General features: G+C 38.5%; 1 protein-coding gene across 1 annotated transcript in view; it reads right to left on the bottom strand.

The window, feature by feature from the left end:
- Positions 1–25,360, bottom strand: part of FAM81B (family with sequence similarity 81 member B) — a 45,996-nt gene that overhangs the window by 17,664 nt on the left and 2,972 nt on the right. Inside the window, exons 2-6 of the mRNA XM_019656267.1 lie at positions 24,087–24,188; positions 21,059–21,123; positions 8,974–9,217; positions 3,439–3,557; positions 127–256 (exon numbers count right to left, since the gene is read on the bottom strand). Of these exons, the coding sequence (XP_019511812.1) occupies positions 127–256; positions 3,439–3,557; positions 8,974–9,217; positions 21,059–21,123; positions 24,087–24,188 (660 nt within the window). The remainder of the gene's footprint in view (positions 1–126; positions 257–3,438; positions 3,558–8,973; positions 9,218–21,058; positions 21,124–24,086; positions 24,189–25,360) is intronic.

Below are 25,360 nucleotides of genomic sequence, written 5' to 3'. Positions count from 1 at the left end.
TTAAAGCCTTTGGAAGACAAGAGTTCTTTTGAACAATTGCCACTTGACTGGGCATTTTGATAAGCTGTAATGATCTGACTTCTGGTGGTAACACATTATATAAGTATTCCAACTATTTTCAGTTACCTTCATATCCAAGTTCTTAGAAACAGTTTCTAGGGCAGACATGAGCTCTTGAATTGTTTTTTCAATTTGCTGGTGCTCGTGCCTGATGAAATGCACATCTCCAGAAAGCTTCACAATACTGGAGTCACATCTAGTGGCAAGATGGAAATTGGTTGTGAGATCAATAGGCTCATAACAGTTTTAATACTATAGTAGGATCTGTGCATTCATTTGATGGCAAACGTTCTAAAGTTCTTTGAGTAATGAGCTGGTAGATGTAGGAGCATATACAGGACTCTCCTTCATTTTCCTCTTCTCTTCCTGATGGGAGAGAAACCAGGTTAATAATACTCCTGCCCAAACCAGATAACTGAGTTGGAGTAGATGAAGACATTGGAGTAGAGTTGGAAATTGGGAGGAAATTTTAGATTTTTGGCCTGCTGTGTTAACTCGGCCATAGGCGTGCCAACAGATTTTCATGTTTTGGGAATATTCCCTGCTGCGTATGGTTAGAAAAAAATGAAATTTTTTCCTCTTCTGTATCACACTTTGAATCTATTTTTTCTCCCATTAGCTTCTTTCCTTGGCTCCCAGATTGGTTAATTCTCTTCTGGCTAGAAAAAAATGTCCTGACCCACCAAGGTCTTTTAACACATCTTCAAAACACATTCTCCCACCTCTTAGCCCCAGTCAAAACTCCTTGAGTGGTCTCAGTCAAGTGTTGTCTTATATTAGGACAAACATAATTCACCCTAACATGTGAGTGAAGCTTTGGTCTTCAAGTTGCATTTGGCATTTTCAGGAAGGAACTCTAGTGATATGGGGCTAGAGTTGAAGCTGAACCATCTTCCCAGCATGTTAGGGAGCTCCACACCACCACCACCACTACTCAGGCCTCTCGGGAGAGAGCAGGTTACATATTGTGTTGATCATAAGTTTCAGTACGCTCCTGTATGTGTGCAAAATAGGATGGAGAACGCTGACGGGCTGTGTCTTTTGTATAGGAATTATCAGAGATCACTTTGAAGCTTTTCATTTTTTAAAATAACTGTTTTGACTGTCATCAAATATTGGGAACCACGTTTTCATGTTATCATGCTAAGTGCTACAAATATTGTTTGTTTTATGACTGTCAACATTATTAAGATCCAGAAATAAGTTTCATTTTATTGAGATTTTTTGATGTCAATGTTGAGCCAAAGGTGAGTGAAGATGGTAATTTTGCCTAAGCAATCCCTTGAAGGGATACCCGGTGACTGCGCTTAGGGGTGAAGAGGGGGAAAAAAAATTAGGAATTAATCTAATCAAGATGGGAGCTGCATGACATACACCAATGTCATGGTCAAGGCCATTTCAGACGTTTGTATACATAAAATACTACTGTCAGAACCACCTCTGTTGTTGGTTAGTTAGCATATTCTTATGTGAGTCCACATTAAGACCCCCAAAGACTACACAGGAGTGCTTGCTCTGCCACTCATTCCCTCACATCTCTTCTCCTTGTTCCCCACCCTCTGGAACAGCTGGTCTGTGCAGTGTAGGCTAGTGGTTAAGAATGAGGCTTCTGGTGTCAGATAGACTAGGCTTTGAAACTGGATTTTGCTGTTTCCTAGGTTTGTGAACTGGGACAAGTTTCTCAACCTCCACGAGGGGGTAATGATGCTGAGATCACTGCAAATAGCTGCACAATTTGTCCACCACACATCTCCAGGGCCCACCAGACACAGGTGACTATGTGACTCGTGTCTCCTGGAGTGCTGCGTGCTCAACCTTTAAAACCATAGGTAGCTATGCTGAATAATGATACTTCATAGGGTTATTTAAGGATGAAAGGAGGTAATGAATGAAAAGCGTGTAGCCAGTGCCTGCCTGGCACAGAGGAAGCACCCACACAAGATCAGCAGAATGTCACTTAAATATGATAATGTTATCCTCTTACTTAAAATCTTCCCATGGCGATTGATAACCTTCTACATAAAGTTCAAACTCTTCACGTCGGCCCTCAAGATCCCTTATCATCCAACCCAGGACCACTTCTCTAGCTTTATCTCCCAGTCTCTCATTTCTCTAAATGCAGATCCCAAAATACCAGAGCTAAAATACTTTTCTTATAGGTAGGCCCTTGAACATTCACAATAATTCATCCCTTAGTTCTTTTGCACATGTTATTTCTTAAATGTGATGTGCCTTTCTCACCCACCCTTCCTTGTCTAGCTAACTGCTGCCAAGCTTTAAAAACTCATCTCAAGTTTCACCTCCTTCAGGAAGCCTTCCCAGTGGCCCAAGCTGACCTGGATACTCCCATAACACTTCAGGCTTTCTTTATAATGCTCACCTCATTGCTTATACCTGTGGCTTGTTTTCCCAGGTAGACTGTAAACAGCTAAGGCAAGGGGGACTGTGTTGCTGAACCCCTGAATCGTAGCACACTGCCTGGCATATGATAAGTGCTCAATACATTTTTGTTGAATTGAATGGGAAGTTTGTCTTAAATGCTAATCACCTAATTCTTTGTTGTTGTTTTTTTGTTTGTTTGTTTTTTTAAACTGAGCCATCCTACCATCTGTTGACAGCTCAGCAGCTGCTCAGCTCGGGTTGGGAATCAAACAGCTGTTACTCAGAACTCAAACTTGAGCGAGCTCTTAACCAACTGAGCCACTCGGCCGGCCCTACCTAATTCTTATTTGGTTATTAACACTTAAGAGTGATTAACCAGATGGAAGTAGGGGTAGTCCAGGAGTGAGGAAAAAGGTGCTGACAAAAGATGTAGAGATGGACAGGTGATCATGGTCAGCCATTCACAAGTCATCTTTGCCGTGTCTACCAGAGTGGTCCTGCCAATGTGAATGCCTACAGATTTTTACTGAATTGTTACCATTATTCTTTTGATTTAGAAATCTCATACAAAAGGTGTTATTCAAAATTTTATTCATTGGCAGTAAATTCCTTTGTTAGACTTTTATGTGTAATTCTTACATATTTTAAATGTTTTAATAATTATAATTTGACACCTCTGGGGATTTTATAATTGGCTATGAGGGTGTGTCTTTGTATGGATGTTGGCATTTGCACAGTTGGAGTCTGTAAAGAAGACGCTTGTCACTTGTGGATCAAACTGGATATTCTATATGAGGGGACTTTTATAGAAACCTTGAATCTTAGGTAACATGAGTCTTTCAAATTCTATGACACACTTTCTCAACTACCATCTCATCAGTTTAGCTTAATGTAAAGACAGTATCTTGTTTGGAACAGTAAGGAGCTTATTTGGGAATGAGAATTCAGTGACCAAGAACTGACTGTTGCTAAATCTTAGTTAATGCTGCTTCTCACCTGGCGACTCTTCCTCGAAGATCTCCAATACCTTGAAGATGTTTGGTGTTTAGCTCCTGTACTGCAAAATTAGTTCCTGTGGCCGTCTGGTCTCGAACTCTTATTTGGTCTTCTAAATTCTGTAATTTTAAGGAAAAATTCCTGTTAATTTCCCATCACACATAAGAAAATATTATTCAAAGCCGAGGTTACAAAATCGAATGCCTTTTCAAGTTAGGCTAATAGTGTAGATGAGTGAGAGAGTCCTATGTCAGGGAGAGGCCACCCCTGCTTTATCCTAGGGAGGCAGTGGTGGCTTAATTCCAACTGATTGTTGCCACTTGAGAACAATGGTCCAACAGTGTTTCAACAGAAGACAGAAATCCAGATTTTATATTAAATATCTCAATTTTAAAATATTGACACTTTATTCAAAAATTTCTAAAAGCACTATGTGGGCCACACTAAACATAGTTATTGTGCTGTTTGGCCATGGATTGTCATTTGGCCATCATGATACAAATTTCTCACAAAAACCTGTTTCAGAATTGGTGGTAAGTTTAGAATAAGGGATCTTTCTTATGGCATCAGGCAAGGCACTTTGCAGATTGAATCAGAGCACAGTGAAGCTAATACAACTAACACGAGCAAATCTGAATCAACCTGTTTCATATACATGGAGTGAAAAAGGTTTATTCTAAGCTATTTTAGAGAACATGAGAGAGTTATGGCTCAACTGTCTTCAGGTTTTGCGTTTGAGTATCCTCAGTCATGTCTTCATTATATCTTGGTATATAAGATATACCAAGTCATCTTGAAGTAAAGATGACTTTATATCAAGTTGGTGGTCCCAAGAACAGTAGTTTTTAATCTTTTGCACTCATATATAAATAGTAATTTAATAATTGAAAAAAATTTGCTTGTCCATAAGAAAAAATTATGTCTTATTTGACATTCAAACAAATTCCAATGTAAAGTGAGGATATATAAAAAATAATTTGTATTTACGCAGAAAAAAGTGAGAGTATAGGACTTTGGAAAAAACAAATCTGTGATATGGGAAAACATTCAAGTTCAGTTACTATATTTGACTGAGGCCTGAACTACATATAAATGTTATGTTTATGAATTTTCTAAGGAAAAGAAGGGTTTTCATAGCAAATGAATTGTAGATATATCAAAGACTATATACAGACTCTGGTCCATTTGTAAGTTGGCAGATGAAGACAACCTACACTTTAATCGAAGACATAAAAGTGTCAAAAATACTAGCTAGAGTTTTGCTTGTTTTTGTTTGTTTGTTTTTGCACATGTGTAGGCGTCTTAGTCCAGATTGCTGTAACAAAATACCACAGACTGGGTAGTCTGTAAAAACAGAAATTTATTCCTCACAGTTCTGGAGGCTGGAAGTCCAGATCAGGGCACCAGTATGATCTGGTTCTGGTGAGAACCGTCTTCCGCATTGCAGATTGCCAACTTCTTGCTGTGTTCTTACATGGTGGAAGGGACTAGCGAGCTCTGTGAAATCTCTCTTAAGAGGGCACTAATCCCATTCGTGAGCGCTCCACTCTCATGACCTGAGCACCTCCCAAAGACTCCACCTCCTAGTACCATCACATTGGGCATTAGGATGGCAACATATCCTGAATTTGTGGAGATACAAACATTCAGACCATAGCAGTAGATGTTGTTATTTGACTTTGTAAAGAACAGTGATGGAAGGAAACTTGCCCTACTAGATACTAAAAAAATCTTACAAAGTAAGGATAAGTAAATCAGTATAGCTACATAGATCAATGTAATGTAATGAAGACCTTGGTGTATCTAAGAAAAAAATATGCTATACATGAGACTCACTAATCAATGGGGCAGGAACTCCACAGGTGATTATGGGATCTCTGATAAGTTATTCAGAAAACAATCCTTTTAGATCCCTACTTCACATCCTACATCAATATAGATTTTGGAAAAAATAGATTATAAATAAATAAAAAGTTAAACCATAAAATAACAGATAATAAAGATCATTTCATCTTTGAATGAGGAAATGTCTATTCTTAAAAGTAATGAAAGACATCACAAGGCAAAATATTGGAATGTTCAACTTTATAAAAAAACGTGTAAAAAATTTGAAATATAATTAAGACATAAAAAACTGGGATAACATTTATAACAAATGTTGTTGCCAAAGGTTTCAGAGGTGTGCTACAATCAGCACGCACATGTTCATGTGAGCCGATTGTTCCTATTTCTTCCCACCTTTGTATTTAGTAACATCATGTTGGTGTTTGAAATCAGTCATAGTGAGAGTATTTGCACCGTGGAAATAGGCAATCACTGCAAATCAGACTTTAATCACCCAGAAAAAAATTGATTGCTGATTACTAAACATTTACCAACATACCACTGGTTATTATCCTTAATTAATAAAAAAGATAATCAAATCAATACAAATTAAAAAGCACTAAAAACCTCCAAAATAAATTGACTAAAGACATTAACAGATTATTGACAGAGAAAATGCAAATTGTGATAGTTGCTTTTAAGAAGTTAAAAAAACAGAAAGATCTCATTACTATCCCATCAAATTAAGTAAGATTAAAAACAATAAATCTCAATGCTGGCATCAGCATAGTGAAGAAAGCGCTGTCATATAATGCTAATGGAAGTGTAAATAGCTATTAACTTTCTGAAAACCAATTTGGTAACATGCATCAAAGGTTTTCACAGTGTCTATACCCTGGTAATTCTACTTCTTAGAATATATAGTGTGGAAATAATCCAAATGCGGACACATATCTATGTACAAAGATATGTTAATATTAGGAGAATAATTAAGCAAATCATGATGTATGCACCATGCAAAGAGCTTTTAATGACATATGAAAGCTTATGATTTAATTTTATATTAAAGATTGTGCTTGCAAATGTAGTCTCAGCCTCCTAAATGGAATGTCTGGAAGCACTAGAGTGAGATGCATCTGAATGTTTGTAGGGACTGCAATTTGGTGGCAGAATTATGAGAAAATTTTTTCTCAGATTTTACACATTTTTCTTAAATTTTCAAAATAATTACAATGAACAAGCATTACTCTTATAGTTTGGGGGGAAAATACAATATAGTAATGTTATACATAAAATTCTCTTTTCCTGAGTTAAAAATAATTTAATTTTAAAACAATTAGCTGGCAGCTTAAAAAAGAAATAGTTTGATTTTTTAAAAAGGAAGCAAATTTACTGCAATTATAGTTGATTAAATTTTTTTCATGCCTTTTAATGACCCATGTGAGATATCAACTCATACTTGGCTCTACCTGGCCAATTTGCAAACAGGCTGTTCTGGTTAATGAGTTTGTATTCTTTTATAATATTTGAATAATGTCCATTTCTCTGTAAAATGCTTATTGCTTTATAGTCTTAGTTATTTACTAAAAGTAGCCTGTTTCTTCTTCATTTTTTATCTATGTGATCCATAACCTTTAAAGTATTTTCTAATTTCGTTTTCTGCACAGACCAGTCCTCTTCATTTTCACTACATGTGCCAAACCCTTAACATGATTATAAATATTTTGAGATTTTTACAATATTTGGAAAATGTTTCAGCTTTATTTTTTTTAGAGCTAATCTAAAATAATGCTTATAGGAAAAGAATCTCTTAGCAAGATTTCCAGAGATCTGGGAACTTTCCTTGTCTTAACGCTAAGAGTATTTTAGTGGGGTATAATTGCTATGTATTAAAATGTATCAATCAAAGTTTGTATCTGCATAAATTTTGACAGATATAATCAACTATGTATGAACTACCCAGGTCAAAATATAGAACATTCTAGAAGTATTTTGATATTTCCGAGAATGCTGTTCTCTTGAATTACCAAGACGTTTTGATTCCTAAATTAGGATCTTATTTTAGTGCTAGTGCTATCCTTACTTGATTTTCTCATCATCTCAAAGGCACTGAGCCCCTTATCTCTTGTCACTTTCACGACACTTTATTATACCTGGAAATACCTTTGACCACTATGAGAAGTGGCATTAACTTTTAGGCGGTGGGGTCAATTTAGTATGTGCTAAATACCAATAAAGTGCTCTTTAAAAGTTCTCTAAAGTTTTTTTTAACTTTCCACAAACCCTCAAATGCATTATGGAGTCTTCCAGGCCCCACAGATAGAACATAAATTAATAAATATCCTTAGTCTTAATTACAAAGTCATGAGGAAGCCATTGCTGAGTCAATCTCATGTTGTTTTTTGTTTGTTTTGTGTAATCCACTGTTCTCTCCAATAGTAGAAAAGGAGGACATTGTCATCAATTTTCAAGATAATTCCCCACATTTTTGGCCAGCTTCCTAAAGTGTATTCTCTGGAACCCTTCCCTGAAAGTTGCTACCCCAGATTTATCGTACTCATCAGCACTTTAAAAACAGTCATTAAAGACCTGTAGTAAAACCTGTTTATCTTGGTTTAAACCAAGCATTTTCTTTTTTGATCAGAAACTCTTTTTCCTTTAACACCTTAAACATCATCCATTCATTCATTCATCAGTTCATCTATTCAGAAAATATTGACTGAGTGCTGACTACCTACCAGACATTCTCATCGTCTGGTGTGGGATTTAGCAGTGAACAAAACAAAGCTCCTGCTCTCATGGAGGTTATATTTTAGAAGGGGAAAACAAACAATAAAGAAATATAGACCACAGTTGTTTGTGATAGTGCTATGGATAAAAATAACGTAGGGTTAAAGAGGATTGTGATTGTTGGGGTAGGGAGGGGTGCTGTTTCACAGTATGTCAAGGGGCTCCTCTCTGAGAAGGTGATATTTGAGCAGAGACCTGAAGGGAATGAAGAGCATTGCATATGAATATCTAGCAGAAGATGATCCAGTCAGAGTGAATAGCAGGTGCAAAGGCCCTGAAGCCAGAGTGTTTACTATGTTCTAGGAAGAGCTGGGAGGCAGTATGGCCAGAGTGAAGGGGAGAGCAGTGGGAGCTGGGATACAGAGAGACTGTAGTGGTCCTGTGCACCAGCATTGCCACTTCATTATGTGTGTGTGTTGTTTTTTTTTTGTTTTTTGTTTTTTTTTAGCTGAGCCATCCTGCTACCTGTTGGCAGCTCAGCGGCTGCTCAGCTCGGGCTGGACTCGAACGGCTGTTGCTCAGAGCTCAAACTCTTGAGCGAGCTCTTAACCAACTGAGCCACTCGGCCGGCCCGCCACTTCATTATGGAAAGCTCTATTTGAAATCATTCCATTAATAGAATCTTGGATATTTAGACTAAGATAAGCAAGCACCTTAGCACAATGTTTGACATAATGCTGAACAACTGTCTTTGCTGTCACGTAGATACTCAACAAACATTTTTTGAACAGAATTTCCTTCTACTTTTTTGGCATAAATGAGTATTTGGAATACTGAACTGTATTCCTCAGAGGCAACTAAATGGTAATCATTTAAACTTAAACAATAGCATTTAAACTTAAACTACAGTTGAAAAATAGCATTGGTGGTTGATAATATTTGTCAAGCAATGGTGCCTCCATGTGGCAAATAAAAAACTACCTCAATATTTTGGCTGAGTTTTTTGACGATGCTGGTGATGGTCTGGATATGGTTTTCCAGTAGCTTCCTGGCAAGTGACTCCTCTTTGCGAAAGCCGTGGTTTCCCTGAAGACAAGCAGAGATGTCCTCTTTGATGTGGAAGGCTTGTTCAAGGAGGAAAGCTATCGTGCGCTCCTGGCTGTTTAGTCTGGTTTCTAGCTGACTTCTCTGGGTGTTTGGAATGACAGGAAGGAAAGAATGGTCCCTGGTTAGGAAAAGGAAACAACACCCTGGGTGTTACAAGAATGAACTTGGAGGAGCCAGAAACAGAACTTGCATCCTCACTTCTATGCCTGTATTTTCTCTGTGAGAAGTCTTCTAGGACTTTCAGCCCTGGCATAGTTAGAATCTACATCTCACCTAAGAACCTGATCTGACATAGGTCTTGACTTGTATCATGCATTTTTCATGTTTTCCAAGCAGGAATTGTTCTATATTTTTACCTACTATTCTAACAAGCCAAGCTGGACACATAGATTTAATACCTGTTAATTCAATATTGAGAGTCCCAATATTATTTTATGTTAGTTTCAGCTATACAGCATAGTGCTTAGAGTTTTCTATAATTTATGAAGCAACCCCCCCCCACACCCCAATTAGTCTGTCTCGTACCCACCTGGCACTATGCATAGTATCACAATATCACAATATTCCTTATGCTGTACTTTACATCCCCATGACTATTTTGTAACTACCAATTTGTACTTCTTAACCCCTTCACCTTTTTCACCCATCCCCTCATCAGTTTGTTCTCTGTATCTATGAGTTTGTTTCTGTTTTGTTTATTTTATTCTTCAGACTCCACATGTAAGTGACATCATATGATATTTGTCTTTGTTTGACTTATTTTACTTAGCATAATACCTTCCAGGTCCATCCATATTGTTGCAAATGGTAAGATGTCATTCTGTTTTATGGATGAGTAATATTCCATTGTATATATGTACCACCTCTTCTTAATCTGTTGGTCTATTGACGGACACTTAGGAGGTTGCTTCTATATCTTGGCTATTGTAAATAGCACTGCATTGAACATAGGGGTGCATATGTCTTTTCAAATTAGTGTCTTAGGTTTCTTCAAATACCCAGAAGTGGAATTGCTGGGTCGTAAGGTAGTTTTATTTTTCATTTTTTGAGAAACTTCCACACTGTTTTCCATAGTGGCTGCACTAATTTGTAATCCCACCAATAGTACATGAGGGTAAGATTCCTCTTTCCTATCTCCTACACACCTGAGGAATGAAGAAGGCTTTGCTAAGGCATTTTATTAATCAGATTCCATGTATCACTCATTTGGCTCAAAATGTTCTCCTGGAAAATTACCAAATGGAACCTCATCTATACATTGGGTTATCGGAAAAGTTATGACGCATTTTTGCAATGAAAAACAAACAAAAAAATACATAATGACTTTTCTGACAACCCAATAAAATCTATTCCTCTAAAACTCCAGCATGTTCACAATGCTACCCTGATTGGATGTATGAGTCACAGGCAGAGAGGAGGAGGATATTGGACCCTGCTTATGGTGACATGTGGCCTAGTGGTGGGCTACAGATTTGCTCATTATTTTCCTTGAGATAGCTCTTCTTTCTGGCCTCTAGATAATCTGCAGCCTGGATTTGCCAGTGAAAGGGTATTTGCTCTCCAGTCTTCAGTCCTGTACAAACACTTGTAAATTATACTTCACTCCTCTCAAAATTTAGATTTTATCTTAGGAGGTCCCAGTGTGGCAGACACTGTAGGTTACCTTCCTGATAGCCATCTTTCCCTTCTGCCTGATTTGATTCATCCTCCTGTCCCCCGTGTCCTTCAGGGAGCAAGCCAATCATGGTTGTCCCATTCTTCTGAGTTGAGATGTAATTGGTTTAGGTAGGAGCATGTGAAGCAATCCTGGCCAATGAGAATCAAGAGGGATCCTACTATGGGGCTTCTGGATAAGGTTTCTTTGCCTTCAAGGAGAGACACACAGGAAGAAACTCTCCTTCCCTTTGCTGGGTGTTGTCATGTCTCTGCTTGATGCCTGGAACTGCTGAAGCCATCCTGGGATCATGAGGGAAAAGGCAATGGCAGGGAGGAAGGAGAGAAAGCATTTGGTTTCTTGATGATGTTGTTAAGCCTCTAAATTAACCAAACTCTAGATTCTTTGTTTTCATGTGAAATAATCATTGTCCTTACATTTAAGCCATTTTGGTTGGAGTGTTTTTATGTACAGCTGAAAGCACTGTATCTGTATCTAATAACTTACCAATAAAAATGTCAGTCGAAATAGAAATATATCAGTAAGAATTTACTAAATGCTGTAGTCTATATGCAATATACAGTAGTTTCGTCCCTCAAGGAACTTAGTCTGACTTAGTGTTTCTCATAAAGAAACTTAAATTAGTATCATGGGGTTGGGGAAGTGAGGGAAGTTGTTAAAATGCAGATTCTTCGGATCTACCATAAACCTAAATCATAATCTTGGGGGTGTGGAGTGGAGCTAGAGAATATGCATTTTAAATAAGCACTTATGTGATTCTAAAGACTGAATAGTACTGATTTAAGATCGGTCATGTGAATCAGTGAATAATATAAGGCAGGATATATAATAAAGCTCTGAAGTATTAAATATGGAATATGAGCTCTCAAGTTATGTAGCTATTCAGAAGCAGATTGGTAAGTTGGAAGGCGAGATAGACTGAGGGTAGAATACAGGTCTGCCACTTACCAACAAAGTGTTTCAGTTAGTGTATTGTGGACCAGTGATGCAGATTTGCGTTTATCTTGATCAAAATTACCATGTCTACCAAGACAGCTATTACAATCATGTGGCAATTGCTGAAACTCTCTTTTCAAGACAATGTAGAGTATGTGGAACAATCAGAGTGAACAGGGGTCTTCCTCCAGAAATGAAAAATGAATCACAGTCTCTGAAACATGGCAAAACCACATTCAGGAGAAAGGGTGAAATTCTTCTTAAATCCTGAAGGGATACTCATTTTGTCAACATGATTTCCACAATTCACGATTCAACAATGGTTAATGTTCCACGGAGCAATGAAGAAGTAAAGAAAAAACCTATTTGTATTTTTCGGTATAATATGTTCATGAAGAGTGTTGATACGACAGATCGGTACTTGTCTTATTATTCTCTCTTGAGAAAAACAGTGAAGTGGCCAAAGAAAGTTGCATTTGGCTTATAAGTTGTGCACTTTTCAGTTCTTTTCAGATCTATCAAAAACTAAACCCTACATCAAAAATGAGATACAAAGAATTTCTGCTACAAGTGGCAAAAGACTGGGCTGCAGATAAGGTGGAGACAGACTCAGACACAGACACAGATGCAGCACGCCCAGGAACATCAACCCAAACCCCTCGTGTGCCTCATGAGGACCCCCCTGGGAGACTTTCGGGTGATATGTGCAAACATGTGCTAGAGAGGATTGTTGGAAGTGAATGGGGTAAAAGAAAATACCCTGCTAGGAGGTGCCATATTTGTGCTGCCCACAAAAAAAGAAATGAAACTTGGTACATCTGCAAGTTCTGCTTAGTGCCACTCCATAAGGGGGAATGTTTCCAGAGGTATTACATCCTCACGCACTACTAGGGTCTTTGGCAAGTATTTCCTGAAAATTTCAGTTCACAAAATAGTTAGAGAATTTGTTATAAATGTTTAAAGAAACACAGTATAAAAGTTGATTTCATGGTTTAAACCCTGGGAACATGCATTTAAACAATTTAAATGCCCCATCCTCAATGTGTTAATTTATCTTTAATCACAGCTAACAGGCCCTACTTCACTGCATGGTTGTAAGTTCTGAGATAACATATGAGAAGCAAGTGGTGAGGGATGGTAAAGCCAATGCCATACAGCGACATTGCAGCCCAGGGTTATGTGGGGCCCAACTGCACTCTTTCGATGTGCTGTTGGATGGTGTCAAGATTGTATCCAGAAAGAGATGAGGAAGCTGACCTTAGCCAGCAGAAGGGCCAGTAGAACATGGCAGCCCCTCTTCTCAGCTGCTGGGCTGTGGTTTGCCTGTCGTATCTGGCCTCAGTGTTGTTACTATTTGAAGGAGGCCTCTAAGGAGGGCAACACCTTGTGCTATGTGAATGTGTTTGCCTGCAACCATGGGGACAGCAAGTGACACACACAAATTCTGGATTGTAATTATTTCTTTTCCTTTAGCTTTTCAAGTTTATTTTTAAAAGCTATTTTACATTTAAGTGGAGGGCTTTCCTTTTTGAAATTTCTTTTCATGCCTAAGATTTACTATTAGTTGGAGTATTACTATTATTATTACTTATTAGTGATTCTTAATGAAGTACCAAAATGATGCTCTGTTTAGTTCTATTTATACATAATTCTTGCAAGATGAACATAGAATTTATATTTTTTCTATTTCCATTTGCCATAAAAAAGAAAAATATTGTTTTCCAGTTGACCTTTCTAAATCAACAACTGGAAGAACACACATACATACACTCTAAGTTTTCTAAGGGAAGCTCCCAATGATACCATTGTTTAAATCATCAGATAATTCAAAAGATTAAAACCCTATACCTTTCACTAGTAGCACAGTGTGACCACCCTGATTCTTTCAGCAAATTAACAAAAAACACTCACTGCTTTATTAATACATTATGTCAGTGAGATTTACATGTAAATTTAACTGTGAAAGAAAAGAAATAACAGACTATGCCTGACTAGTCCAGGTGGAATTACTAACCCCAGGAGGAAGAATTCCCTGGGGGCTTTTTCAGAGCTATCTTTGGGCTTTAAATAAATCACTGAGGATGTAGCTGACAACTGAATCCGAACAGATTTCCCACAAACTCTGAGTTCTATTTCTCTGCAGCTCTCAGTGACTTACACCAGCTGTGCTGTTTGTTGCTGGCAGACGCATCAGTACACAGAGCCTCTCACTTCTCTGCTTGTTCTGTTCTCGCGAATAGAGAACTAAATTTACTTAGGAGAGTCTGAAAACCGTGTTGGCGACCTGTAATACTCAAGACTCAAAAATCTGAAAAGTGAAACCCTTTTCTAGAACATAAACGAAGAAAATTTTCAGTTTTGTATAAGATCTAATCTATGACCAGGTATATTCCGAGGGCGTAGAGTCCTGCAAAATATATAAATACATAAATAGTGAAATTTTATAGAACATTTTCGTGCCACACAAAAATAGTGTGTGTGTGTGTATGTGTGTGTGTGTGTGTAGCGATGAAATTAAAAATATATTTTCTAAAGTGTCTCCATTGCTTGTTTATAGTCATCCTGGCAGATGGATTTTAGTGACTGCAGAAGCATCCGTTGCTGAGCTGTACAAAGGGCTGAGTGCTCTAGGGAGGTGAGGGAGGCAATTCAGGTTTCAGTGGATCCGTCCTGAAGGAGCAGACCAAGGCCAGTAGGGCTAGGCCAGCACGGGGATCAGTGTGGAAGAGTCTAGAGAGGCGAGGACTTCAAATAGTGACATGGCCAAGTGAAGACTGGAGGAAGAGACTAGTTGTGGATATTTTACAGAGGAAAGTTTTAAGAGGCAAACTCCTCATGTTCAGGACATTTTTAAATAAAATTACAGAATTAATGATGTGCCTGTTGGGACTAGTGTCCCTGTGGTGGCATGCAGGTTGGCAAGTGTTCCAGAGTCCCTGTGTGAATGAGCACACAGTGGACGTCTGGGGTACAGCCACAGATAGAATGGATGTAAATGCAGCAGTGAATTGTTCTGACGACATTTGGAGGTCCTATTGCATGGTGTAGTGCTCTTGAGGCACTTTCCCATATTACCTTGCTAGTTTTGGAGGATGTGTGGTATGTATGTGAGTCTCCAGGGGAAAGAACACTGTACTTGGAGTCAGAAGACCTGGGTTCAAAGTCTGCCTCTGCTGCTTACTACCTTTAACCTCTTTAAGGTTGTCCAGAAGAGAGCTCCTTGTTGTTCTGTGGAGATAATGATTCCTACTCTACCCAACTGGCTGAGGGAATCCATTTTAATAACGTACTTGAAGTGCTTTGTAATGTCTACAAGCTTTATAGACATGCGTTCTTATAGTTATTGGTGATTATTAGACGGTGTTATGGGCTGAATTGTGTACACCCTGCCCCGCTATTCCCCCCAAAAAGAGATCTGTTGCAGTCCTAAACCCTAGTGCCTCAGAATGTGACTTAATTTGGAAATAAGGTTGTTGCAGATGTAATTAGTTATGATGAGGTCGTACTGGAGTTGGGTGGGCTCCTAATCTAATATGACTCGTGTCCTTGTAAGGAATGGCCATGTGAGGACAGGGTTGCACAGGGAGACTATCACATGAAGACAGAGGAAGAGTTTGGAGTCATGCATCTACAGGCCAGGGGAAGCCGGGACAGAGGCATGGAACAGGAAGGTGCTCCCTCAGGCCCCGCAGAAGGAACCAACCCTGCTGACACCTTGATTTTGGATTTCTAATCCCCAGAATTGTGAAATGATACATTTCTGTTGTTTTAAGCCACCCAGTGTGTGGTGCTGTGTGTGTCAGCCCTAGAAACTAATACAGATGGTACATTATTTGAGAGGAGTTCGTAGTCCAGGAGCAAAGTAAGGAATTTATCATTTAGTGCTTATTTCTTATTTCTATTTCTATTTAGTGCTTATGGACAACATGCCACTTTCATAAACATTATTTCGTTTCATCCTCACAACTATCCTGTGGCATGAAGTGAAATTTTTCTCAATTTAGGTGAAAACTGAGGCTTGGCGATTATCACTAACTCAGCTGGGAAACATTTTAACCTGCCTCTGACTCTTTCTCCTATATCACAGCAGCTTTGTGCAGATGAACAAGTAGCTCTTCCTGTTATATTTGTGTTTTTCTCAGAGAGATAAGATGTATTTATTCCTCTGCTTTTTAATCTATAACTTGATCCCTACATTATCTAATTTTCATTCCAGTTCCGTTTCCTCTGCTTAGCTCACTTGTCTCCCTGGAGTCCTAAGCGTCCTCTTTGAGGCCAGAGGTTGGCGGGTCTCCCTCTCTGCTCTAGGGAACTGAGACTGGCTTTAGCCTGTCCTCAGCAGAGCTCTCAACTTGAGCAGAAACTCTTAGGTGTGGCAAGAGTCCAGACAGCCGCCTGGGGCGGGAGGGACCAAGCCTCACAGGGAAAACCCCTGCCCTGAGTGATTTGGAGTGTGCTGTGTGTAATGCCCACCCAGTTCCTGCAGCCGTGTCCACCCCTAGCCATCACAAGCAGGGGACAGTGAGAAGAGGCTAGAGAGAGAAGAATAGAAGACTGCACTTTGGCTGACCGCAGGGCCTCTGAGGGGCAGCTAAGATGCTGTGAGACCAGGCTGCCTATATGCTGCAGAGGGGCACACACGGAGGAAGAGCAGAAATCTACGGTTGCATCACATCTCCATGCTGCGTGGGAGAGGATGAGGGTGAAGATGTCCCAGGGCGTGTGTGTGTGCATTGAAAGTATGTTGGCAGGGAGTGTGGATAGAGGTATGGTTAAGAAAATAGGCTTTGAAATAACATAGACATAAATTTCTGGGTGATAAATCTTGGTTATGTCATAGCATTATGTGACTTTGGGTCAATATTTGACTCCTCTGAACCCCAGTGTCTTGTTGTCATCCTTAAAATAGTGACACTCTCCACCTCTTAGGGTTATTGTGAGGATTAAATGAGATGATTAACACTGAGTAAAGGTTGGAAGCTATAATAATAAATATGGTTAGTGGTGCCAGGGAGTCAGGGTGGGAGAGAGTATTCCAGGTAATAAAAAAACCTTTCTAACAGCCATATATCCCTTCCTTCATAAGCTGTGCAGGCTATTTGAAGATTTCTCAGCTGGGAGCTAGTTACTCTCAAAAATGGATATTATATTGCAAAATAAAACCTGAAAGATCTCCAACCAAATATGACTTATCCCATAGAAAGCTCAACCAACAGCGTTTTGTTTTTCTTTCTTGTGTACTGCAATGTGAAATATCCATCTTCATCAGGTAGCAACAGAAGCAGTACATCACGGCATAATAAAATATCTGCCATGGTACTAAGAAAAAAAACCTTGAAGATGAATACTTTTCAGATCCTGAATGCCATATTCTATCACAAGGCGAAATCATTAATCATTGATTATTTTGCCCATTTGACTTACTGATAGTTTTGTGTATCCAAACCTTAAGTAGCATTCTTGGGCTGTCAGCCAGACCCTTGTCTTCCCAAAATGGATGACGGAGAGAATTTCTGAGATATATGTTGGCTATAGCCCAGCCTGCACAACTCCTCAGTACAAAACAATTTCATTTCCCGGATGCAGGTAGCATCATAGTTCAAGTTTATAATACTTCCCTCCTTTGCACTGCAGCCATCTTCACCCCCTTGCTGTTTGTGCCACGCCACAGGGATGTCCCTGCCACAGAAACTTTGCTCTGCCTTGAGATGATGGCCGACTCCCTCATTTGGTTTTTACTCAAATGCCAGCTTCTAAGTGAGGCCTGCCCTTGTCATACTGTTTAACAATGTGTGTCCCTTCCTCATGCTAGACCGGAAGCTCCATGAAAGCAGGGTGTTTGTCCGTTTTTTTTTACTGATGACTCTCCAAGTGCCTAGCACAGTGATGAGCACATAGTAGATAATCAATATTTGTTAAGTGAAAAAAGGGTAATAACGGCCAGCCGAGTGGCTCAGTTGGTTAAGAGCTTACTCAAGACTTTGAGCTCTGAGCAACAGCGGTTCAAGTCCAGCCCAAGCTGAGCAGCTGCTGAGCTGCCAACAGGTAGCAGGATGGCTCAGCTAAAAATATAATAGGGTATTGTTCGCAGCTGCTAACAGATCTCAGTCTACAAATCAAAAAAAAAAAAAAAATGGTAATAACTAATTTTTGAAAACCAAAGAATCTTAGGGATGGATGAGCCCTTATAAATTATTTGATTCATTGGTGAGACAGTTTTTTTAAGGCGTGTCAATTGAAAAAAAATAAAAAGTGCTCTATGGGTAAAATTTGTTTTCCATTCAAAATTAAATCCTATGGGGGGGGATATTGTGTGTTTTTAAATCTTAGCCATTTACTTTATTACATAAAAGAATGTTTATGAGAAATTGTGGGCAGAGTTGAGAAATAGCAGGTAGAGACAGACTTCTTTCTAATCCACATCCTAGAAGTGAAACCTGGGTCTTCTCCTGAGCACAGGCAGCCGTTGGCTCTCAGGCTCCTCACTTAAAATCCAGCCCCACTGTACAGAGATTGCCCAGGGAGAAGACCTTTTTCTCAAGGTCACATAGCTGATTAAAGGAAGATTCGGGTGTAGACGTGAAGTACCTGGCCTCCATGCAGTGCTCCTTCCACCAGCAGGAGAAAAAAGAAGAAAAGGAAAAAAAAAGGCTTTGGTACTTTCTGCTCAATTAAGCTTAAATGAATGTTGGACACACTGTTATAAAATCAGCTCATTGTGAATCAGTGAACATATGGAAATCAGAATTATTTACTGCCCTCAATATAGTATCACCATAATTGTCTCATAAATGATTGCAAGCATTCCGCCTCCCCCTGCCCCATGGATTATTAATGTGATCTAACATTTAACAAGTGCTAATAATGTGTGGGTGTTGCTTCAGCTGCCTGAGACTGAGAAGGGCCCTGTAAACACTCTGTCTGCCTATCTTTTTAATGTGCTTATCTCTAGCCAAGCCTTGTTCATAGGCTAGGCATTACTACCTCTTTTGTTGCTAGATTTTAATTTTTTTGGTGGTTGTTATTTGTTTTTAGTATTACCTATACATATACCCACATAGGTTTATAAGGCAGAAACTCTGAGAATATGTAATATATATTGAGGCAGTTTAATGTGTCAGTAATGACTTTTACTTGTATAAGTACTCTGCATATCGATAAATTCATTGCCATTCAGTGAGTACTATGACTTAAAGGATGAAGTCATTTTAAACTTGATTGTTTTTTATGTTTATTTTTTTGGATTCAATACGTCAGTTCAAAACATCTGCAGTGCTGATTGAAATGCCTGAATGCCATTTGGCTTTTACAGTTAATCAGCTGCCCAGGAGTCTACTGCTCTAAGCAGAGTTCTAAAGATTCAAAGTCTCACCATTACTCTCTATTAAATCTGTCAACTACAGTTCTTCAAGAATCCATACTGACTGCGCCGTGACAGGCTACTGTAGGGATATCAAAAGCGTGAGACCATGGAGTGCCTGCCTTTTGGGAGCTTGCAGCCTGTTCTGGAAGATTACTGTGAGAGACCAAAAGAAAGCTAACCATTTCAGGTGGTACATAGAAAGTTCTAGATATATGGCTTAGCAAGAGAAGAGCTGTGGAAGAGATCAAGGTAGAAAGTGAATGGTGGGGCCAGATAATCTTCATGTTTTTGCTTTGAATTATGGACTATTTCTTCCCCTTTCTCTCTCTCTCTCTCTCTCTCTCTCTCTCTCTCTCTCTCTCTCTCTTTTTTTTAGCTGAGCCATCCTGCCACCTGTTGGCAGCTCAGTGGCAGCTCAGCTTGGGCCGGGCATCGAACCGCTGTTGCTCAGAGCTCATACTCTTGAGCGAGCTCTTAACCAACTGAGCCACTCGGCCAGCCCTCTTCTTGCCCTTTCTCTTAATTTTAGTTTCTCTGGAATCCAAGAAATGGCAAACATTTCCTTGGGTTTCTTTTTAAGTCTGTTGCCATCTCCCAGGAATTTGTTCTCTCATTTCCTGGAATGTAGGTCACCAGCCTGGGCTAAAGAAATCCACTTAGGTTCATATTGGAATTTGATAGGTCAGAAGAATGATTTCTAATTTCCATTGGTCATGCGGAGACTCAGGTGAAAACAGGTCTCCCTTTCTCCTTGGATGGCAAGGTTAGCTAATATAGCCATTGATGACAATTATTTCTGTGCATACCACATTCATTGCCCTTAACTCAGGAAAAAAAAAGTCTTCTATCCAAATATCATATTTTTAAATGTAAGAAAACATCTTTTCCCTTGTTTGGCTCCATTTTCTTTAAATTATAGTCCCACCATCATATAATGAAATATAACTTATGGGTAGCATGAAAAGAGGGGCCAAAATACTGTGGTTGAACTATTTGAAATGTATTAAATTCAGTTGGTTAAGGAATAGGGACATTCTTAATTGCGAACATACTGTAATAAAAATCAGTGAATTTGAAAATTTTATCCTCTTCATTGTTCAAGGTACTTTTAGAAATGAAAATTCAGTATGTAGATTTTTCTTTTCACATTGACTCATTTCATTTGCTTGGTCCTTTTTTTGTCTGTTGTCATGATGTATATTTTAGGATAAGGATTATTTTAAAGCTGCAGTGGGTCCTAGGCAGCTTCGAGTCTAACCTCTTCATTTGGCAAATGGAAGAGCTAAAGCCCAGACACATTATAGGACTGACTGAGGTCACACAGAAAATTGTAGAAAGCCCGATGTTAAATCCCAAGTGCCTTGAATACATTAGTAGGTGCATAAAATCCTCCGCTGACAAATGCAATAGAAAACAACTCAAATTTATATGCATTGCTTCTGTGATCTCGCCTTTTCAAACTGGAATTCTAGGATCTTTTGGACATTGCACGTGTATCAGTAATATGTTATATTTCCAAGTCCCGAGATTTGTTTTTCTTCACAGACTTTCGCTGGATGAGCTCCAGGTGTGGCACTGTAAACAGCTGAACCAAAATTTTCTGATGGTTAATTGAATATATTTTAAATTTTCCTAATTTTTTTTTATTATGAGATGTTAACAGATTTATTTGGTTTATTTTGAAAGTCGTGGTTAACTATACCAGATCATGTCGTATGTCACGTAGTGCCTGTGTTGTTTTATTTATAAATCTACAGGAACCTATGGAGGTTATTTAAAGAGGGGACAGTAAAATTGGCTTGCTCTGTCAATCAGAAAGGAATAGCATAGAGAGACTCATCTTTCAGAGATGGTTTAAGGCTGTCTCTTTCAAAAGCAGAGGATTAGTTTAGATGAACTCAAAGATCTCATTCAGGCACTTTAATCTCTAACTGAATTATTAAATACAGTAAACAGTTAAAACTAGTTGCAATTTACAGACTTACTTGTTAACATATTCAACTAGATCTGTAGAATTCTTGGTTGACATTTTGGCTGGAGATAATCTTACCTAAAACAGAGGTCGTGGGTTTAGAATGTATCAGCTACTTTACAGGGAAATCTTGTCCATCTTATCCTTATATAAGTGTTTTAATTTTAAACAAAATATATACTATATTTTATATCATAGACCATCAGCCCAGTTAATCTTGCACATGCCCCATTTGCATTGCTAGAGACTAAAACCAAAATCAAGTTCTGGGAAGAGAACTAGAGAGCTGCATTTCACGGATTTGGTATCACAGTCAGGAAAAACTTTTTGGAAAGGTCAAAGCCATAGATTACTCTTAGATAATATTTTAATGAAATATCCAATAGTAACTGGAGAGCTGTATTTCACAGATTTGGTATCACAGGAAAAACTTTTCGGAAAGGTCAAAACCATAGATTACTCTTAGATAATTTTTTTTAATGAAATATCCAATATCCTGACATGCTGAATTCTGAGGGGGAATCAGCTAATTTTCAAAAACAAAGCTGAAAATTAGAAAACTAGCCTATCCAGGTAATTTTGTTTTCTAAGAAAGCTGGATGTCAGATTATTATAGTCAATGAGAAAGAAAAATACAGAGCACAGTTATGCACGTAACCTATTAGTATTAAACATAGCTGACCATATGAACACTTAAGTTAATAAAATGGTACCACTAGAAAGTTCTATTTGCAGGCAAGTTCATATTTTTGCAGCATTTCTAGGAGGAAAAAGGAAACAGTACTCACTGTTTTGCATATGCTGAATCTGTTTTCAACTCTAATGTTCTTTTATTTTTAAGTTTCAAAGGAGGACACATTTTTATCCTCAATAGGGAGAGAATGAGTGGCATTCCACCTCATTTTAAAACTTAAACAAAATATGTTCCTAGGGTATTTTTTCTTGGTTTATGTTATTGTATACTATAATTGTGAGCAGAATATGTTAAGACTCACATACAGAAACCATTCCTTTTGCAAGTGCTTAAGGAGCCACCACTTCTTAATTTAGGGCCTAGGAAACTTAATTGGAAATCTCTCTCTCTCTCCTCCAATAAAACTTAAAAATAAAAGGTAAGCCAGTTATTAAGGAAGCTAGTAAAGAACACCTGTCAATAGTCAGGCTCTCCTGACCTGGCCCTCTTGGTGGTAGGCAACCAGAGCAGGCTCCACACTGCAAAGGATGGAGCCTGCGAACCAACATGATGGTGCTTTAGATCCCCTCGCCCCACTGCTGTGTGGGGTCTGCAGTGGGTCTGCCACTCTGAGGCCTAGTCTTCCCCTGCAGGAGGAATACACTGATCCACTGGGTGCCCAGGTATCCACATTATGAAAACCACCCTAACTCACTCAAGATTGTGACTGGCCTCTGTCCTGGTTCGTGTTTTCACTCCAGTTTTCCTCTCTGGGCCCTGACTTCTCCATGACTAATGCCAACTCTTTCCTTCTCACCTCTCTACTGCTGCCTCTGGCCTGTGGGAGTCTGTGGTATTTCCTCAACTGACTGGTCCCCGACCTATGTGCTTGGTGCCTAGTAGCCCTTTGTAAGTTTTTGTGGAATGAAAGAGTATTACAAACATTGTACCCAAGGGCACTAAATTATTGGGGTTTTGTCTTCTTTTCTCCTTGAGTGAAACAGATATGTATGTTTTATTAATTTTTAAGTCTTATTTGGAAAACCATCAATAGCATCCTCTCAAAAATGCACCTACAACTCAAGTTTAAAGTAACAAATGTTAAACCTGATGGTGGAGGAAATTTTGGAAAAATACATAAAAATGAAAGATACAGGAAAAAGTTTTTTCACTTATAATTCTACTACCTAAAGCAAAAGCCATTAACATTGTGGCGTATTTCTTTTTTTCTATGCTTTTTTTATGTATATATTTATAAAAGAGTAAATTTTTATATCTTTGCTAATTGAATACAGGAGTCAGTTCTGTTTATCCCTGTTCCTGCAAGCTAGAATGTAATTGTATAAAAATTTTCTCAAACAACTTGGTGATCATTATGGGTGTGGCTTTTATGCATGTCAATTTTCACCTATTTCATAATAATACTTTAAAATGTTATGGTCCTTTATGGCTTAATGGCCTATAAAATACTTTTATGCATATGATGTGATTTTATTTTTCCAACAGTTCTGTAAGTGGGAATCATTATCTTTACCAAAAGGATAATATTAGTTACCTTAACTAACTGAAACCCTTCTTTATTACTGAAAGAATTGAAGATTATTATTTTTATAGGTGAGGAATCTGAGGAGCACAGACATAAACAGACTTGTTAAGATCATATAGCTAGTGATGACACTCAAATTATAGCTATTGACTGAGTCCTTCCTACCTTCTAAGCCAACTTTGCCTTAGTGGCTCATTCAAACCCCACTTCTTTGTAAGGTAGGCTTAATTAATCTATTTCATAGAAGAGAAAACAGAGAGGTTAAGCAATTGCTGAAAGTCGCACAGGTAATGTGTGGTACAGCCAATAGAAACAAAACATCAGTGCTTGATATTGTGATAGTTTCCAGGGCTCTTTGCATCACAAGAAGCTGGTTAGGTGCTATGAGAATGACAAAGCAAGTCTAAAAACACTGCTTCTTTGAATACTCTTTTCCATTAATGGGGAAGATAAGGCAAGGACCAATAAAGAAACATTCTATTTAGCTTTTTTTTTTCATGTAAGAGAACGCCTGTACCTTGAATTTATCATAGTTTCTTTTGAATCTTTATTAAAAGTAAATTATCAAATTTTTATTAATTTTTAGCCCTACATATTAAAAGTCAGTGCAATGAATGTATTTACAAATTGAGACCCTTTTGCTTTTCAGTTTTTGCTGTCATCAGTCATTTTATCAAAGCAGAAAAAAAAACAGGAAATGTGAGTAGAGTGAAAAGAAAAACAGCTCTTCCAGGATTCCTTACAGCTCTCTAAGCAAAGCTAAGCTTTAAAGAAGCTGAACAACATATTCTAGATTTAATAAGAATATCTAAAAGTACTTGCTTGGTCACTGGTTGAGCCAGGAAGGGGGCCATCAGGTTCATCTGGCTGTTCTGCAGTCGGAGAGGCACTGTTGTTTACATCTGTATCTAGGCAACCAGAATGCTGAATCAGATCAGGAACTATGCCAAGTGAATTTTTGCGTGGTGGTAATTTCTTTTAAATTGAGGGCAGTTTCTGAACAATTTGTTTCACACTCCCCTCTTCCCTCCTTCTCTACCCTAATTCCCCCCAAGTCCCCCCCATCACATCTATGGTCAACTAGAAGTACTTATTATCTCAGCTACTTACATTAGACATTTTGAAACCTTTGTTGAAATGCACTCATTTAGATCAAACGGTTCTAAAATAGTAGGGAATGATTTCTCACCCTATTGTGCCCAAGCCACCTAACTGCCTTCTTTGAGATTTATTACCTTGTTTATATATACTATGAAATATAAGGTCAGATAGCAAAGGATGAGAAATTTAGAGATCTTACGTAATCTGTGAGATAAATACCTGAACTCATGATGCTTGATGTCTTGGCTTTCTTTTTGTTAATTTGGTTTGTTTTGAAAGGGAACAGCGATTTTTTTTTTCCTCTCTCAGAAAACCAAAGTACTAAAGAAAGTTGATCACATCCTGACTAAACATGATGTTTCTGGGACATCTTTCTGGGGTGGTTGAGCAGCATTGTGACTGCAGGAAGGATCTGTGATGTCAGTGGGGTTGGCCCTCACACTTAAAGTTTCTGGGATTTAGGAGTTTCACTGGCCTTCCTTCATGCTCATCGTCATAAAAATCAGTAGGTCCTGTCACCTCTTTGTCTCATTGGCTGGACAGTGACCATTTTAAAACTGGTTTTGTCACCCTTCCCCTGATTTCACCTTCACAGTTTGATAAAAGACCAATTTCCATTAAAACAGACAAAGCGAATGAAAGGCTGCAGTACTCCCAAATTTTCTGCCAGTGTGCTAGTTAAGGAAGCCAACTCTTCTAAAAGATCACTAAGGAGAGTTTCACAAAGAATGCAGCAATGACAGGTGGGGTGAGACCCGGATTTACATAAAATGCTGAACTCTGGCTTTGTAGAAGAAATTTCATTCAGTTATTTCACCAAAAATATGTGGATTGCGCTTCCAGACATTAGAACATACTACAAGGCCACAGTAATCAAAACAATATGGTATTGGCATAAAAACAGGCATATAGATCAATGGAACAGAATAGAAAGCCCAGAAGTAAATCCAGGCTTATACGGGCAGTTAGTATATGACAAGGGAAGCAAGAAGTTA

The sequence above is a fragment of the Hipposideros armiger genome, unplaced genomic scaffold (assembly GCF_001890085.2).
Source record: "Hipposideros armiger isolate ML-2016 unplaced genomic scaffold, ASM189008v1 scaffold_257, whole genome shotgun sequence".
Lineage (NCBI taxonomy): Eukaryota > Metazoa > Chordata > Mammalia > Chiroptera > Hipposideridae > Hipposideros > Hipposideros armiger.
The sequence above is the reverse complement of the archived record's forward strand: the minus strand, read 5'-3'. Positions and strand labels throughout refer to the sequence as shown.